Below are 19060 nucleotides of genomic sequence, written 5' to 3' on the forward strand. Positions count from 1 at the left end.
ATCTGAAAAATTCTATCATCGTACGACCCATAGATCAACAGATGTGACGTCATAAACATGACGATGCGTGAAAAAACTAGCTTTTTTTAAAACGGAACTCAAATTGCCCAAACTGCACTTATCTATGATAATGAGAGCACTTATTGAATTTCAACGAACTATCAACATAATTTCAAACCATGTCCTAGTTTTTTCTCTCTCATAGCCTGATAAAATAATGAAACAGTTTATCACTTACTAAATGTTCCTTGTTCATACGGGATAACTTCAGTATCAAGCATGACGTTGTAATTTATCACGTTTTGGTTTTGGCTTTTTCGTTAGTATATGGGTGAATAATTCGAAACCAATAAAACCGTGACATTTATGGTTTTCTTTCTTCAACAATAAAAATTATATGTGCTTGACGTAAAACATATTAAAAACTAATTCATGGTATCAAAATACATGTATGTGTGTATGTATATATCTATGTATGTGTGTATGTCTATGTTCCATATCTCCTCCTAAACCACTGGACCAATTTCACCAAACTTGGTACACACATCCCTTATTGTGAGGCAACAATCGCTGCCATGGTAAGAACTACCCACCTATCGTAGTTCAGGAGATACGACGTCATAAATTTATGAGGTGCGTGAAAAACTGCCGTATCTTGCGTGACGTTAAATTTATTACTTCTTTGCTAGTAAATCTATTCGCAACGTATTTCGCAGACAGTATCCACAATGCCGTTGAAGGTACCACCACAATTACATCGTACGACTCATAGTCCAAGATATATAACGTCATAAACAATGAGATGCTTGAAAAAATGTCTCATAGTGCGTGAAGTTTTAACACGTTTATTCTTTACTGGTGAGACAACCCTACAGTCGAGTGAGCTAAGAAAATCCATGACATCTGGCAGCGCTTTTGACAGCTCTCAACTGTGTAGCGCAACCGGCTGTAGGCGAAAACAGTAGCCGTGAGCAGGTGTTGCCATAGAGACGTTTACAAAATAGCGCTGTAGACACGTGATGCAGCTGTACTTATGCATTCGTACGTTATGTACATTTCTTTGTATGATTATTTCGTAATTTCAAATGTGTTTTCACGAATATATAGAAATGAATTGTTTCGATATTACACTACAAGTACAATTCATCTTTCCTCTTTCTAATAGAAAATTGACAAAATGAATACCCGGGCAGTGCCTCCTGGTTTGTCAGCTAGTGTATTATAAACTAATCATACCCTAAAGTAATCAGATATTTGAAGGTGTTTGTTACAAATGAGGTCGATGTTTTAAACAATCTGTGATTCATGGCAGGTTACTGGCCTTCTGTTACGAAGGTAGTAGCGAGATATAATATTTCAAATTTCGTTCTTTGTTGTAAATGTATGTTGCTTTTTGCATTTCATAGCTCTGGTTGTAGTTATAGCTATCCGATTTATGATATTCATGGCTCTCCAGTTTGCCATCGTGTACGTTTCAACAGACAACAAACAAATCAGGAGCCTGCGTACGCGAAACATCATACGAACTGAAGCAGAATAATATAAATCAATGATCAGATTACGTGATTTTGTGCTGTAGCGCTGTCGGAGTGAGAAAGAGGAAAAAAATTTGAGAGAATGAATTGTATGCAGACAGGGATCTAGGTAGATATGGCCTGAGCTTAGGAAATACTCACCATCCTTGGTGGACAGCCGGCCTGGGTGGCCGAGCGGTTCTAGGCGCTACAGTCTGGAACCGCGCGACCGCTACGGGGCAACGTTGCTGTATAGCCGGGTAGTATTACTGATGGAGAAGACTGTTGTAGGTAGTTGGTGGGTGATTACGGAGATGTTACCGATGTTGTCCACCGAGGTACAAAATGGCTCTGAGCACTATGGGACTTAAATTCTGAGGTCATCAGTCCCCTAGAACTTAGAACTACTTAAACCTAACTAACCTAAGGACATCACACATACCCATGCCCGAGGCAGGATTCGAACCTGCGACCGTAGCGGCCGCGCGGTTCCAGACTGTAGCGCCTAGAACCGCTCGGCCACCCCGGCCGGCAGTTAGGAAGACTATAAAAAATAGAAACCAGAAATGAACTCCTTTTCTCTCAATATATCGCGATTCCCGAAGTCGGGAGTGTGCATTGCAAATGCGATCTTACCGTGAGTGCTATTTAGGTGGTTGCCGACAAGTCGGGGTGCGCCGCTAACTGTTGCTAGGCTGAACTGATGTGATGAAATTGTGAATCAGGGATCTCATCATCCTGATTGTTCGTCGCGGGTGCGTGAAGGTTCAGAGTGAAATTTCGAAACTTGTCAAGAAAAAAAAAAAAAGGTACCAGTGCTGAGTCCAGAGTGGCATCACCAAGCAGAAGTTCGAATGTGAATGTCCATATGAATACCAATATGACTACGTATGCCACTCTCCAAATTTGGTAGCCCTTCTTCAGACCTCCTAAAGGCACCCAAACCATCTTTTCTAACCTAGCCCCCTCCCCTCCCCCCCTGGTCTAAGTGCTCTTCGCATCAAGGATCTAGAAGTCCGTTCCATAGCTCCCACCATAAAGTTAAAGGTGTATCCCCCAATGAGATAGGTGTATAAGGAAATGGAAAACGAGTGTCGCCCCGTTGCCCTACGTACAGACTTGTCGGAAATTATGGGAACCTTGTTGGGCTTCGCACAGCGTTCGCATGGGAAAGGCAAAGTTTGGAAATTTGCAGACGCAGAGTGGCTATTAATTTTGCTTGAGGAAACATGTCTGGAGACCACACACAACAGAAGAACGGCAAATGGACAGCTGAAGATACCATGCAAAGGTCCCTAACAAGCCGAGTTCTCACCTCTTCCACCAGTGGTTTCCCGTTCTGCTTTCTCTCCAACGTTCACTGCCTGCAGAGGCTGAGCCAGTGAATAATCCCTTAAAGGCTCTCTTGGCTGCTCGTGTAGTCTACTATCGTAGCAGCTGCCAACTGAGTGACAGGCAGCTCTTTCAAAGCGTGTGAAATTTCCTCGTGTTTTCACCAGAGCGAAAAGTTCCCCTGATCAAGAACACATAGATTTAAATGGAAAATACTACTACAAGAATGAACTGTTAGATTACATACAGAGAGGCGGGTAACTCACGTTGCTACATTCTACCCGTTAACCACTAAGTATAATTAGCGCGCAATACCGCTGAGAAGCTGACAAGTAAAAACTGAATCGGAAAGCAGGAGAGTCTCCTATGTAAATTCAGTATGCAAATAGGATAAAATCTGAGGTGAAAGGCCTGAAACAGTCTGCCACCTCGCAGGGGGTCCGGTAAGCTCATCCTGCTGCTCTTCGAATCACACACGTAAACAGCGAGCTGTTTGACACGTTGCATTGACCTCCTGGTAAATGCCATCGTACTGAGGGGAAAAAAAACTGTATATAGAAGTGACATTGCCCTGAAGGGTAGATGTATATTTGTGTTCATCTGTTGTGCTTTCCAGAACGACGAGATCACTCAGAATGCTGGGGAAATATTATGCAGACCATAACGCTCCATCCTCCGGCTTTTGCGATTGCTTTCAAACGCCACAACTCCAACGGTCATTTGTCCGAAGGAGCACAAAACGTGACTCATTTAAAAAGGCCGCCTGTCGCCACTCAGTGGACGTCCAGTTGCGTTACTGGCGTGCAAATTACAGGCTTTGTTGTCGGTGAGAAGCAGACAGCATGGGTGCAAGAACCAGGCTCCTACTGCAGAGGCCCATACACACGAACTTTGCTGAACGGTCGTTGGGGAGATACTGTTGGTAGTTCCTTGGCTAATCTGGGCGGTCAGTTACTCAATAGTCTAATGCCCGTACACATCTCCGCAGACGTCACTCATCCCTGGTGGTGCACAACACTTGTCTCGTCGCCAGATTTGGTTGTCGCCATTTTGCCATACGCGATACCATTTGACCACGGGTGCACATGAACAAGTAAAAGTTTTAGCGTTTTCGGAAATACTTCTACCCTTGCCCCGAAACCCAATAATCACGCACTTTTGGATGTCAGAGAAATCACTCCATTTCCACATTACGACGATTGCACTGTTCTCCGCGTCCCCCCGACACACTTTGCGTACTCGCCACTGCTAGTGCTGCCACATGCCGTCTATGAGTGTTCATTGCACGTTGACGTCGAACATAAGCGGTGATCGCATTAATGTGAGTGGATCGTGTAGAACTAAACCCTCCAACAGCAGCCAGTCTGCTAGTAGAATCCCCACTGTTTCAGTCTCAGCATCTTGGCACATGTTTTACAAGCCACGTAATTACGCATCAAAAGGTAATTCAGAATACGGATATCAAGCTAAGTGAAGAAGAAATCAAGCGTGCGATAAATTTTCACAGTCGTGCTTTGTGTGGAAAACATATAACAGAAACATTGTCCAGATGCGAATTAGATCGATCATGCATCTCCGCGGCGTGTATTGTGAGTTATGAGTCTCAGGTGTGACTTTCTAAAGATCTACGGAAGGATATGCCCAGTGTTATATACATGTATATTTCCTCAGGGCTTCAACTGTCTCAGATTTTCTTCATATTAGTACCCAGTGCCTTTCTCTGCGGTACTACGCGTTCCTTCTCGAGAGCCTGCCTTGATACAATGCATTAATTCCAGCAAATCTTCGATGTTACTTTTTTTTTTGATAGACGTTTCGTCGAGGCGTGGTTTAAAGGAGGGCGTTGATAAATATTATAGTTCAATCGTTTTTTGAACTATTGCTTATTAAGTTCCGGTGCATCATTTTGCCTTATATTTGCCAAAACCTTTCTCTCTCAGAACATAGAAACGCAATTTCAGAAAACATTTCTGCAGTTATCAATTTGAAACATGTATTCTTCTATACACTCAAACTACAATGCTGCCTGGCAAAAAGAATATTAAGCAGCCAGAACCCATAGTCGGATGTAATTGTAACGGAGTACACGTACACGTCATCGATGGGTACGTAAATAACTGGAGTAACAGTTCTCCGTGACCGCTAGATCGACCAGCAGAGTGCGTTAGTGCTACTTCCCTCACTGACCAGTTTCATTAGAACAAAAACAATGTAACGTCTTTATAGAAGTGATAGAGACATCACCCCCTGGGATAATAACTCCATCAACGATATGTTATAAGAAGCTGTGACCCAAGAAAAAGCTGATTTACAAATGAAACTACAACAACAAAAAGGAAACTTAAATGAAAAGAGCAATACCCTGTACTACTTACGAAACGCGAACAAAAAAACCATACATATTACGAAAATAGAAATATAGGAACGGAACTACTGAAAACATTCATTGACAAAAATACATCAATCATGTTCAAGTTAAAAAATAACTTTACAGGGTATTATGAAAGTAGAAGAAGAGCCGGACACGTATAGGCGAGGTATAAACAGGTCAACTGGATAGTAATGTGCACAATGCAAAAAGGAACCAGTAGAATGCAGAGATCAATACCAACAGCACATTTCAGCCAAAGTACAGTGCAAAACAGTTCCACCATAGCAATGAGGGGAATAAAACTAAATATTGTGTCCTTCCTTGTTTTGGTACTATGTCCGAGAAAATTAGGCTACTGTTCAGGAAAAGTACTGTCGTGGTATCATTTCAGATCTTGAACAATGTTGGTGTGGGTTTAAGCATAGAAAGGTTCCATTTATGACATGTCTGGCGTGTACAAAATAGAATGTCAGCAGTGCGACAAGCCTTATATTGAGCAAACTGGTAGAAAGCTTAGGATAAGGTACAAAGACCATTAACACCGAAGTAACGCTTATGCCTTAGGTGGACGCATAAAAGCTTTTAAATACTCTCTTCGAAGTATGAAGTTTACATGGTGATATTACACACATCCAAAAAGGGGTTGGAATGAATTTGTTGGAAAAAATACAAATTTTTTCAAACATGAAATATACTCCCAGACAGAGTTTTGAACGAGCAAACAGATAAGAGAAACAAAATTTTCTTGAATAATTTCACCGATGTTATAAAAATATTGTAAACTTTTTACATTGCCTTGTTTTTGGATATATGGCTTCTCCCACAAATACTCGTTCTCCCTTTTACTTCTTATTCTGTTTCACTATGCGAGTAGTGCTATCCAGTACCACACACTTTAATGTGCTAATATAATAACTCTGGTTGCTGTTTGTGCCACGTTGATTCTGCTGGTAGGACTCTTTCAAATAAAAGGTTCAAATGGCTCTAAGCACTATGGGACGTAACATCTGAGGTCATCAGTCCCCTAGACTTAGAACTACTTAAACCTAACTAACCTAAGGACATCACACACATCCATGGCCGAGGCAGGATTCGAACCTGCGACAGTAGTAGCACCGCGGTTCCGGACTGAAGCGCCTAGAACCGCTCGGACACCGCGGCCGGCTGGACTTTTTCACTTGACATGTCTTACAGTTAACTTTGTTTCAGGTTGTCATTGCATCCACACATATTCCGGTCAGCATTTCTTTGTACAACTACATCCTGAACACTGGACTTATAAGCTATGAACTCCACACGCCTAATGATGAATGTAATGGGAGTGTAACTTACATATTTTTATATCTGCTCTGCTTTTCCATTGCAGAGATATTTGTCCATTAATTTTCTTCATGTATTCCTTATGCTACTAATATATGTCGTGGGTGGCCTGTGTAAGACGCTAATTTATCCCGGATTTCGTGAGCGTAAACAGTAACAAAAGAAATGACAATATATCTTTCCAGCTTGTATTTGGCTAGCACAACATGTGTGCCTCTGACAGATACTGACATGGAAGCGACATCCTTTATTACATCGCTGTATTCTTCAAAAATGTGCTTTCATTTATTTGTACTTGTTAATTACCATTATACGATGATGTATGTACAATCCTTATAATATCTGAAAATGGATTACGTAGAGATGAAGAGGCTTGCGCAGGACAGAATAGCGTGGAGGGCTGCACCAAACCTGTTTTCGATCTGAAGACCACAGTAGCAAGATAGGAACGAATACGCGTTACCAGCTGTGGAGCGCAATACGCATACAATGTATCTTTTTGTGGGAGAGGCCTGTAACTGCATCGCACATACGTCAGCCTGCTATTTCGTCTGTTGTGTATGAACAGGTAAAGTGGTGGCTGACGTTTAACGAGCCGACCTCGATCTGCATGGGCTACGGCCAGTACCGCATGAAGGCGCCGGCGGTGAACGCACACGGCTTTGGGGACTACCAGGCGGCACACACCATGCTCCGAGCCCACGCCATGGCGTACCGCGTCTACGACCAGCAGTACCGGCCTACCCAGGGAGGTGAGTCAAACAACGATGCCAGACACGCCGCAGGGCTCAGCTCGCTCTAAGTACGCAAATCCTGTGCTTTTCCACCGTGTGGGGAAGTTGTGACGTCGACGAACATAGCTGGTTTGACTATATATCCACTAAGGTAGGTACAAGTTTAACAGGAGGCCTCGTCCCCGCTGAAACGTTTCCATTGGCCAGAGCACCATGACGTTGCTGTGGAGACAGTAGCGCTACGAATTCCTGTTCTATGCTGCGCTGAAAAGCGACCTTACGAACTTCCCCTCACTCGTTTCATTCATTTAGGGCACGAATAGGATTTCAATATATCCAGACAGAAAGACTCAACTCTCAACCGTTTCAGAGAAAATTCAATTTGAAAATTTTAATTTCTATGATAAGATTTTAGATTTTATTACAGGATTTTAGGCTTTTAAGTGGATAACTTTCCAGGAATATGCAACTGAGCGAGGAGGCGCTTAGTGTTATAAGTACTGTGTCTGTGGATCGAACCTCGCTGCCGATACTCTTTTTTTCTTCATTCCCACGTAATTCTAACAACAGACTTACTGTGACAGTGCAGCAATACCGGGAAAATTGGTTCATACGTTGAGTCGTGCTGTCACTGAACATCTACCGGGAAAATGGGCTCTTAGTGGGTCGAAACGTATTTACCGTGTACTGAGTATACGGGCTAATGGTGAGCTGGAACATATCTGCAGGACTGTACATTGAAGAGCCGAAGAGACAGGTACACCTGCCTAATATCGTGTAGGGCTCCCGCGAGCACGCAGAAGTGCCGCAACACGGCGTGGCATGGGCGAAACTAATGTCTGAAGTGGTGCTGCAGGCAACTGACACCATGAATCCTGCAGGGCTGTCTATAAATCCGTAAGAATACGGGGTGTTGGAGATCACTTCTGGATAGCACGTTGCAAGGAGTTACAGATATGCTCAATTATGTTCATGCCTGGGGAGTTTGGTGACCAGAGGAAGTGTTTAAACTCAAAAGAGTGTACCTGCAGCCACTCTGTAGCAATTCTGGACGTATGGGGCGTCACATTGCTTTGCTGGAATTGTCCAAGTCCGTGGGAATACACAATGGACATGAATGGAAGCAGATGGTCAGACAGGATGCTTACGTTCGTGTCACCTGTCAGAGTCGTATCTTGACGTATCAGGGATCCCATATCATTCCGACTACAAAGGCTCCACGCCATTACAGAGCCTCCATCAGTTTGAACAATCCCCTACTGACATGCAGGGTCCATGGGTTCATGAGCTTGTCTCCATACCCGTACACGTCCATCCGCTCGATGCAATTTGAAACGAGGCATCCGACCAGGCAACATATTTCCAGCCATCAACAGTCCAATCTCGTGCTGATGGGCGCAGACGAGGCGTAAAGCTCTGTGTCGTGCAATCGTCAAGGGTACACGGGTGGACATTCGACTCCGAAAGCCCATATCGATGATGCTTTATTGAATGGTTCGCACGCTGACACTTGTTGATGTCCCAACATTGAAATCGGCTGCAATTTGCAGAAGGATTGCACTTCCGTCAAGTTGAACGATTCTCTTCAGTCGTCGTTGGTTCCATTCTTGCAGGATCTTTTTCCTGCCACAGCAGTGTCGGAGATTTGATGTTTTACCGGATTACTGATATTCACGGTACAGTAGTGAAATAGTCATACAGGAAAATCCCCAGTTCATCACTAACTCGGAGATGCTGTGTCCCATCGCTCGTGGACCGGCTATAACGCCACGTTCACTCACTTAAATCTTGATAAGCTGCGACTGTAGTACCAGTAACGGGTCTAACAACTGCACCAGACACTTGTCTCATATAGGCGTTGCCGACCGCAGCGCCGTATTCTGCAACTTTACATATCTCTGTATTTGATTTCGCATGCCTACACAAGTTTCTTTGACGCTTCAGTGTAGTTCTAATGGGTAACTACTTCCAAAATTCAGATTTTTCAGGGTAAAGATTACCAAAATAGTAAATGAAAATAATAAATGAATCATGCACAGTCATTCTAAATCTTTGTTAGAATTACGTGGGGAAAGAAAATGAATAAGAAGTACCAACAAAGAAATTCGATCCAGACACTCCACGTTTATGAAAGTAAGCGCTTGCTCACTTGGGTACGGATTCGATAAATACTAGCGACCACAGAACTGTAAAATTTTCAAACTCGATTTTCTCGACAACGGTTGGCAGTTACGTCTTCCTGTTTACATATGTTGCAGTCCTAGTCGTGCGCTACAAACCTTGCCATATGGATCACATTGCTGAGGGGAAGTTTGTATGGTCCCCCTGTAAGCGGTTACTGTGAACTTCTTTCTACACCACACAAGTATCTTGTTCGCCTCTGAAGCAGTTATTATTTTTAACCCTGGTATTTTTTAATAAGTCAAGCCGAAAGCATTGCACAGTCAAATGTTTAATTATAGAGGGACATTCAGGTAAGCGCCTCAGCTGAGTTACTTCTGTTGAAGACATCGCAAATATGTTGTCACCATAATGAATTGTGGAAAAGTACTCACTGAATGACGTACAGTGTCCTTTCGCAGCTATATTATTTACATTGATATACTGATAGTATTGTATTTCTAAAAGAGACGAATTCAGCAGCGTTTCAGTCTTCATAATCCAATTAGTAGTTTCTGAGAAACTGCTCTATTTAGAACTTAACATTTAACTGGTTTTGGTTTGATGATGAATCAGGTTGTTGTCTTACGCGGAAGCTCGTGCTGGTATACAAAACTGTCGCGTCGGGCTAATGGAGAGCTCCAATTTGTCACAGCTAAGCGGCTCTATTTCCAAGAGAGGAACAGTGGAGAAAAAGTTCAGTTTAAAACCGATACTGATCACTCTTAGTTTTATCTGTTTCCACCGAAACACCAACTGGAAGGAAAACGACATGCCATCTAAGGATAATTCATCACTTAGTTACTGTAACAGCTCTGCTCTTGCTTCTGCCAGAGCCATGAAAGAAAAGACACGTCCACTACTGAGTCGTTTTGTCGAACAAGGAATCGAGATATAAAAATTCTTAGCTAACAACTTCACGTCATGAGTTTGATTTCGGGATACGCTCTTATACGATAAAATTACAGCAGCAACAACAACGAAAAGGAAATCACAAAAGGATGTAGTGATAAACACTATTTTAAAATTCCTTTTGTATGTCATAAAGTACTCGAAATGCCACTGTTCACCGTTAACACACGTTTTTAGTCGCTGGCGCAAGAACTTCTGGAAAGAATGAAGAGATTCGTTCGATATCATTGCACATGCTGCACCAGTGCGATGCTTCAAATTTTCTTGGTTCGTGGAATTTGTGCACAGACTTCACTTTTTAGTTTACCACAGAGGAAAAAGTCCTGTGACATCAAATTAGATGAATGTTCAGGCCAACTGGTAACGCCTTCACGACCAACCCCCCGACGAGGAAACAGCTCGGTGAGTGCTTTCCTCGCAACAAGCGAATAGTGTGATACCATGAACATCTACGTATTTCAAGCGCTGCTTCCTCTAGGAGAGCCGGTAGCACTTCGGCAAGTAATTCAATGTATCTTTTAGTAGATAAGGTTTCTTCAGTGGAGAAAGGAGCAAACACGTACCCTCCAATAATCTCGCATTGAATGTTCTGATCTTCAATCTCCTTCAGACACTGCGGACTCTCAGCAACTAGTAACATACATGTAAAAGTAACTTCATCGGTAAAGAAAGTTGTTTGAAGAAAGGACCTATTGTCCTGATGTCCCTTCAGAAGCGAGCCTCAGAATTCTACGCTTCTGCTGATTAATCTACTGCTGGAGTAACACAGTATACAGGTTCTGACGCCTATTCTCTCTTTTTGAACCATAAAATATACGAAAATTTAATGAAAATGTTGTTAATCGCCCCCAATTTTGCACAGTTACTGCTTGTGTTTAGGGGGGTAAGAGAGCTCAGTTGTGCCGCGCGGGATTAGCCGAGCCGTCTAGGGCGCTACAGTCATGAAGTGTGCGGCTGGTCCCGGCGGAGGTTGGAGTCCTCCCTTGGGCATGGGTGTATTTTTGTTCTTAGGATAATTTAGGATAAGTAGTGTGTAAACTTAGGGACTGATGACCTTAGCAGTTAAGTCCCATAAGATTTCACATGCATTTACACACATTTGAACATTTAGATCTCAGTTGTTAAAAACATGAAGCAAAGAAAGAGAGAGAGAGTGAGAGAGAGAGAGAGAGAGAGAGAGAGAGAGAGAGAGAGTGAGAGAGAGAGTCAGTAAAAGGATTTTTTACTCAACTTATTTCTAAGCATTTGTTGCGAATTCTTCATGTTGGTGCAGTCGTCATAGGTCAATAATTCTTTTATGCTAAAGCTGGAAAAAGTGTCCATGTTCTGTTTATCCACAAATCAAATCAGTAATACTATGAAGCAGGAATGTATCCCTAAGATCGCCAATACTGGCAAAGTTCGAAATATAGCTCGTACTTCAATGCGAGATGCTTTCAATAATTCCCACAACGAAACTCTGTCTCGAAACCTGGCAGAAGACACAAAGAGATTCTGGTCATACATAAAGCACACCAGTGGCAAGACGCAGTCAATGCCTTAACTGCACGACAACAACGGTGGAGTCTACATATACATCTACATCCATACTCCGCAAGCCACCTGACGGTGGGTGGCGGAGGGTACCTTGAGTACCTCTATCGGTTCTCCCTTATATTCCAATCTCATATTGTTCGTGGGAAGAAAGATTGTCGGTATGCCTCTGTGTGCACTCTGATCGCTCTGATTTTATCCTCAGGGTCTCTTCGCGAGATATGCGTAGGGGGGAGCAATATACTGCTTGACTGCTCGGTGAAGGTATGTTCTCGAAACTTCAACAAAAGCCCGTACCGAGCTACTGAGCGTCTCTCCTGCAGAGTCTTCCACTGGAGTTTATCTGTCATCTCCGTAACGCTGTCGCGATTACTAAGTAATCCTGTAACGAAGCGCGCTGGTCTCAGTTGGATCTTCTCTATCTCTTCTTTCAACCCTATCTGGTACGGATCCCACACTGCTGAGCAGTATTCAAGCAGTGGGCGAACAAGCATACTGTAATCTACTTCCTTTGTTTTCGGACTGCATTTCCTTAGGATTCTTCCAATGAATCTCAGTCTGGCATCTGCTTTACCGACGATTAATTTTATATGGTCATTCCATTTTAAATCACTCTTAATGCCTACTCCCAGATACTTTATGGAATTAACTGCTTCCAGTTGCTGACCTGCTATATTGTAGCTGAATGATAAAGGATCTTTGTATGTATTCGCAGCACATTACACTTATCTACATCGAGACTGAATTGCCATTTCCTGCACCATGCGTCAATTCGTTGCAGATCCTCCTGCATTCTAGTACAATTTTCCATTGTTACAACCTCTCGATATACTACAGCATCATCCACAAAAAGCCTCAGTGAACTTCCGATGTTATTCACAAGGTCCTTTATATATATTGTGAATAGCAAATGTCCTACGACATTCCCCTTCGGCGCGCCTGAAATCACTCTTACTTCGGAAGACTTCTCTCCATTGAGAATGACATGCTGTGTTCTGTTATCTAAGAACTCTTCAGTCCAATCGCACAATTGGTCTGATTGTCCATATGCTCTTTCTTTGTTCATTAAACGACTGTGGGGAACTGTATCAAACGCCTTGAGGACGCCAAGAAACACGGCATCTACCTGGGAACCCGTGTCCATGGCCCACTGAATCTCGTGGACGAATAGCGCGAGCTGGGTTTCACACAATCGTCTTTTTCGAAACCCATGCTGATTCCTATAGAGTAGATTTCTAGTCTCCAGAAAAGTCATTATACTCGAACATAATACGTGTTCCAAAATTCTACAACTGATCGATGTCAGAGATATAGGTCTATAGTTCTGCACATCTGATCGACGTTCCTTCTTGAAAACGGGGATGACCTGTGCCCTTTTTCAATCTTTTGGAACGCTACACCCTTCTAGAGACCTACGGTACACTGCTGCAAGAAGGGGGACAATGTCACTAAAGCAGAGTTAATAAACACGATATTCCGAAACTCTTTCACCAAAGAAAACGAAGTAAATATTCCTGAATTCCAATCAAGAACAACTACCAAGATGAATAACGTAGAAATAGATATCCTCAGTGTCGCAGAGCAGCTTAAATCACTTCATAAAAGGAAGGCTTCCGGTCCAGATTGTATAGCAATCAGGTTCCTCTCAGAGTATGCTGATACAACTGCTCCATATTTAGCAATTATATACAACCGCTCGCTCATAGAAAGATCCTTGCGTAAAGACTGGAACATTGCTCGTGTCACACCAATACGCAAAAAGGAAAGGAGGAGTAATCCGTTGAATTATAGGCCCATGTCACTAACGTCGATTTGAAGTAGGGTTTTGGAACGTATACTGTATTCGAACATTATGAAGTATCTCTAAGAACACGGTTTATTGATACGTAGTCAGCACGGATTCAGAAAATTTCGTTCTTGCGAAACACAACTAGCTCTTTATACTCATGAAGAAATGAGTGCTATCGACAGAGGATTTCAAATTGATTCCATATTTTAAGATTTCCAGAAGGATTTCGACACTGTTCCTTACATGCCTTTTCTAACCAAACTGCATGCCTATGGAATATCGCCTCAATTGTGCGACTCGATTCGTGATTTCCTGTCAGAAAGGTCACATTTCGTAGTAATAGATGGAAAGTCATCGAGTAAAACAGAAATAATATCCGGCGTTCCCCAAGGAAGTGTTGTAGGCCCTCTGTTGTTCCTGATCTATATTAACAACATAGGAGACAATCTGAGTAGCCCTATTAGACTGTTTCCAGATGATTCTGTCATTTACCATCTTGTAAAGTCATCACATGACCATAACGAATTGTAAAATTGTTAAGATAACTGTATGGTGCGAAAACTGGCAGTTGACACTCAATAAAGAAAAGTGTGAAACTAATCACACGAGTACTAGAAGAAATCCACTAAATTTCGATTACGAGATGAGTCGCACAAATCTTAAGGCTGTAAATAGAACTAAATACTTTAGGATTACAGCTACAAATACCCTAAATTGGGACGATCACATAGATAATGTTGTGTGTAGAGCCAACCAAAGACTGCGAGTCATTGGCAGAACACTTCGAAGGTGCAACAGGTCTACTAAAGAGACTGCTTACACCACACTTCTGGAGTAATGCTGTGCGATGTGGGTTCCGCAACAGACGGGACTGACAGATGACATCGAAAAAGTACAAATCTCGTTTTGTATTGTAGGGGAGATAGTGCCAGAGACATGAAACGTAAATTGGAGTGGCAATCATTAAAACAAAGGCATTTTTCATTGCGACGGGATCTTCTCATGAAATTTCAATCACCAGTTTTCTCCTCATATTGCGAAAATATTCTGTTGGCACCTGCCTACATAGGGAGAAATGATAACCACAATAAAAAATCAGGGCTCGCACAGAAAAATTTAAGTGGTCGTTTTTCCCGTGCAACCGTTCGAGAGTGGAACGGTAGAGAGACAGCATGAAGGTGGTTCATTGAACCCTGTGCCAGGTACTTTATTGTGAATAGCAGAGTAATCATATAGATGTGTAGATGAATGTATCTTCTCTTCAATATTATTTTATTCCATATTTTGCAGTTTCCACAAATTACCACACTTCTTGACAAGAACTACTAACTTCCAACTGTCTCTCGCCAAAAATGTAGCACATTTTCCAAGCGAACAAGAACATTTAGTTTTAATACAAAGGTATGTTTACATGGTTGATATAATCGGTATAGTCATTGTCTGTGGACAAAGAATTATAATTACCTAAAATTTCATAAAACCGAACTGTAGGACAGTTTTCTGTTGATTTTATGTTTTAAATAATAGAAAACAGTAAGTTTAATTATAACAATACCTCTAAATATTCTCGATTTCACAAATGAACAAAACTGAGAACTACATCAGTAACACATAAATAATTGTTTCTCAGAAAATAGTTAATTTTATCTTAGGATTATGCTTTATCAACGTACTTTTACTGAATCTTCTATAAAATAGACAAGTTGTAATGTTGATGTATTTGGATCGTGTTCTAAATTATTTTGTATTGGGTTCTCCGATTCACGACGTAAAACTGAAAATATGATTTACGTTGCCCTAACTTAATCCAGAGATACTCACATTTTTCTTGAGCTAACATGTAGATTACGAGTAACACTTGGATTATGGAGGAACCGTCCAGTCACGCTCCTTAAGGTATTTAGTGGATATTACGGGCTGGGTGGCTGCACGGAACTTTGAATCGCCAACCAACTACACTCCTGGAAATGGAAAAAAGAACACATTGACACCGGTGTGTGAGACCCACCATACTTGCTCCGGACACTGCGAGAGGGCTGTACAAGCAATGATCACACGCACGGCACAGCGGACACACGAGGAACCGCGGTGTTGGCCGTCGAATGGCGCTAGCTGCGCAGCATTTGTGCACCGCCGCCGTCAGTGTCAGCCAGTTTGCCGTGGCATGCGGAGCTCCATCGCAGTCTTTAACACTGGTAGCATGCCGCGACAGCGTGGACGTGAACCGTATGTGCAGTTGACGGACTTTGAGCGAGGGCGTATAGTGGGCATGCCGGTGGCCGGGTGGACCTACCGCCGAATTGCTCAACACGTGGGGCGTGAGGTCTCCACAGTACATCGATGTTGTCGCCAGTGGTCGGCGGAAGGTGCACGTGCCCGTCGACCTGGGACCGGACCGCAGCGACGCACGGATGCACGCCAAGACCGTAGGATCCTACGCAGTGCCGTAGGGGACCGCACCGCCACTTCCCAGCAAATTAGGGACACTGTTGCTCCTGGGGTATCGGCGAGGACCATTCGCAACCGTCTCCATGAAGCTGGGCTACGGTCCCGCACACCGTTAGGCCGTCTTCCGCTCACGCCCCAACATCGTGCAGCCCGCCTCCAGTGGTGTCGCGACAGGCGTGAATGGAGGGACGAATGGAGACGTGTCGTCTTCAGCGATGAGAGTCGCTTCTGCCTTGGTGCCAATGATGGTCGTATGCGTGTTTGGCGCCGTGCAGGTGAGCGCCACAATCAGGACTGCATACGATCGAGGCACACAGGGCCAACACCCGGCATCATGGTGTGGGGAGCGATCTCCTACACTGGCCGTACACCACTGGTGATCGTCGAGGGGACACTGAATAGTGCACGGTACATCCAAACCGTCATCGAACCCATCGTTCTACCATTCCTAGACCGGCAAGGGAACTTGCTGTTCCAACAGGACAATGCACGTCCGCATGTATCCCGTGCCACCCAACGTGCTCTAGAAGGTGTAAGTCAACTACCCTGGCCAGCAAGATCTCCGGATCTGTCCCCCATTGAGCATGTTTGGGACTGGATGAAGCGTCGTCTCACGCGGTCTGCACGTCCAGCACGAACGCTGGTCCAACTGAGGCGCCAGGTGGAAATAGCATGGCAAGCCGATCCACAGGACTACATCCAGCATCTCTACGATCGTCTCCATGGGAGAATAGCAGCCTGCATTGCTGCGAAAGGTGGATATACACTGTACTAGTGCCGACATTGTGCATGCTCTGTTGCCTGTGTCTATGTGCCTGTGGTTCTGTCAGTGTGATCATGTGATGTATCTGACCCCAGGAATGTGTCAATAAAGTTTCCCCTTCCTGGGACAATGAATTCACGGTGTTCTTATTTCAATTTCCAGGAGTGTAGATTCCTATGCGGCCTCGCTTGCTTTTATCGGATGACTCTTTTGATGTTACGAAAAACAACTGAGCAGACAAAATTTCTTGTATCAGCTCTACTATGGTTGCCGCAGATGATCTTGAATTCCTATTTATGCCCTATAGAATCTTTGTTTTGTAGACGGCAAAAGTCCATAATACTGTGTTTTGTAGTATCTCAAGACGAATGTGATTTTGGTGTGGTATTAAATGATGAAAAGACTCAGAATTGTGTCGAAAAAGAAATACAAAACCCACACAATTTTAATATTTGAACTGTCTTATCTTCAGTCTTCTATAAGTTGATATGAATACTTACGTCTTGTTTCAACCAGGCTAAGTACTGAGAAGTGATAAGTTTGAAGTGCAGACATTGCAGAAAAGGTAGCTGTAAGGGAGACGCGTACAGGTTGGTTATATAGTATTTTTAGTTTGTTGCTCGGTAACACGAAAGAAATGGGCATGAGTGCGAATGATGCTGATACAATGCGAAAGATGTTTATCGATCTTGAAATATCGGCAGTATACTTAGAAATAAGAAGAAATATGTGGTATTAGAATGAATGAATTGTGAATTTTCTGTAGATTTCGTCAAATTTACTCAATACGGGTTGTACATTTCAGGCTGAACTTGACATGCCGCACTTGCTTCGCTATTCCTGCGTTGTTGTACACTGGCTGTCAAAAAGATGAAGCACCCAAAAGAGATAGTACACTACTGGCCATTAAAACTGCTACACCACGAGATGACGTGATACAGACGCGAAATTTAACCGACAGGAAGAAGATGCATTGATATGCAAATGATTAGCTTTACGGAGCATTCATCCGAGGTTGGCGCCGGTGGTGACACCTACAACGTGCTGACATGAGGAAAGTTTCCAACCGATTTCTCATACACAAACAGCAGCTGAACGGCGCTGCCTGGTGAAACGTTGTTGTGATGCCTCGTGTAAGGAGGAGAAATGCGTACCATCACGTTTCTGACTTTGATAAAGGTCTGATTGTAGCCTATCGCGATTGCGGTTTATCGTATCGTGACATTGCTGCTCCGTTGGTCGGGTTCCAATGACTGTTAGCGGAATGTGGAATCGGTGGGTTCAGGAGGGTAATACGGATCGCCGTGCTGAACCCCAACGGCCTTGTATCACTAACAAAAAATGGCTCTGAGCACTATGGAACTTAACTTCTGAGGTCATCAGTCCCCTAGAACTTAAACTATTTAAACCTAACTAACCTAAAGACAGCACACAGATCCATGCCCGAGGCAGGATTCGAACCTGCGACCGTAGCGGTTGCGCGTTTCCAGACTGTAGCGCCTAGAACCGCTCGGCCACCACGGACGACCTATCACTAGCAGTCGAGATGAATGACATCCGCATGGCTGTAAAGGATCGTGCAGCCACGTCTCGATCCCTGAGTCAACAGATGGGGACGTTTGCCAGACAACAATCATCTGCAGGAACAGTTCGACGACGTTTGTAGCAGGATGGAGTATCAGCTCGGAGGCCATGACTGCGGTTATCCTTGACGCTGCATCACAGACAGGAGCGCCTGCGATGGTGTACTCAACGACGAACCTGGGTGCACGAATGGGAGAACGTCATTTTTTCGGATGAATCCAGGTTCTGTTTACAGCATCATGGTGGTCGCATCCGTGTTTGGCGACTTCGCCATCGCCATACTGGTGTATCATCCTGCGTGATAGTATGGGGTGCCATTGGTTAGACATCCCGGTCACCTCTTGTTCGCATTGACGGCACTTTGAAGAGTGGACGTTACATTTCAGATGTGTTACGACCCGTGGCTCTACCGTTCATTCGATCCTTGAGAAACCCTACATTTCAGCAGGATAACGCACGACCTCATGTTGCAGGTCCTGTACGGGCCTTTCTGGGTACAGAAAATGTTCGACTGCTGCCTTGGCCAGCACATTCTCCAGATCTCTCACCAATTGAAAACGTCTGGTCAATGGTGGCCGAGCAACTGGCTCGTCACAATAC

At 43.6% G+C, this 19060-nt stretch overlaps 1 protein-coding gene across 1 annotated transcript in view; it reads left to right on the plus strand.

Annotated features, from left to right (window-relative positions):
- LOC124622432 (myrosinase 1-like) overlaps positions 1-19060 on the plus strand; it is a 308720-nt gene that overhangs the window by 144660 nt on the left and 145000 nt on the right. Inside the window, exon 5 of the mRNA XM_047148127.1 lies at positions 7106-7289. Within this exon, the coding sequence (XP_047004083.1) occupies positions 7106-7289 (184 nt within the window). The remainder of the gene's footprint in view (positions 1-7105; positions 7290-19060) is intronic.

This window comes from Schistocerca americana, chromosome 7 (genome assembly GCF_021461395.2).
Source record: "Schistocerca americana isolate TAMUIC-IGC-003095 chromosome 7, iqSchAmer2.1, whole genome shotgun sequence".
NCBI lineage: Eukaryota > Metazoa > Arthropoda > Insecta > Orthoptera > Acrididae > Schistocerca > Schistocerca americana.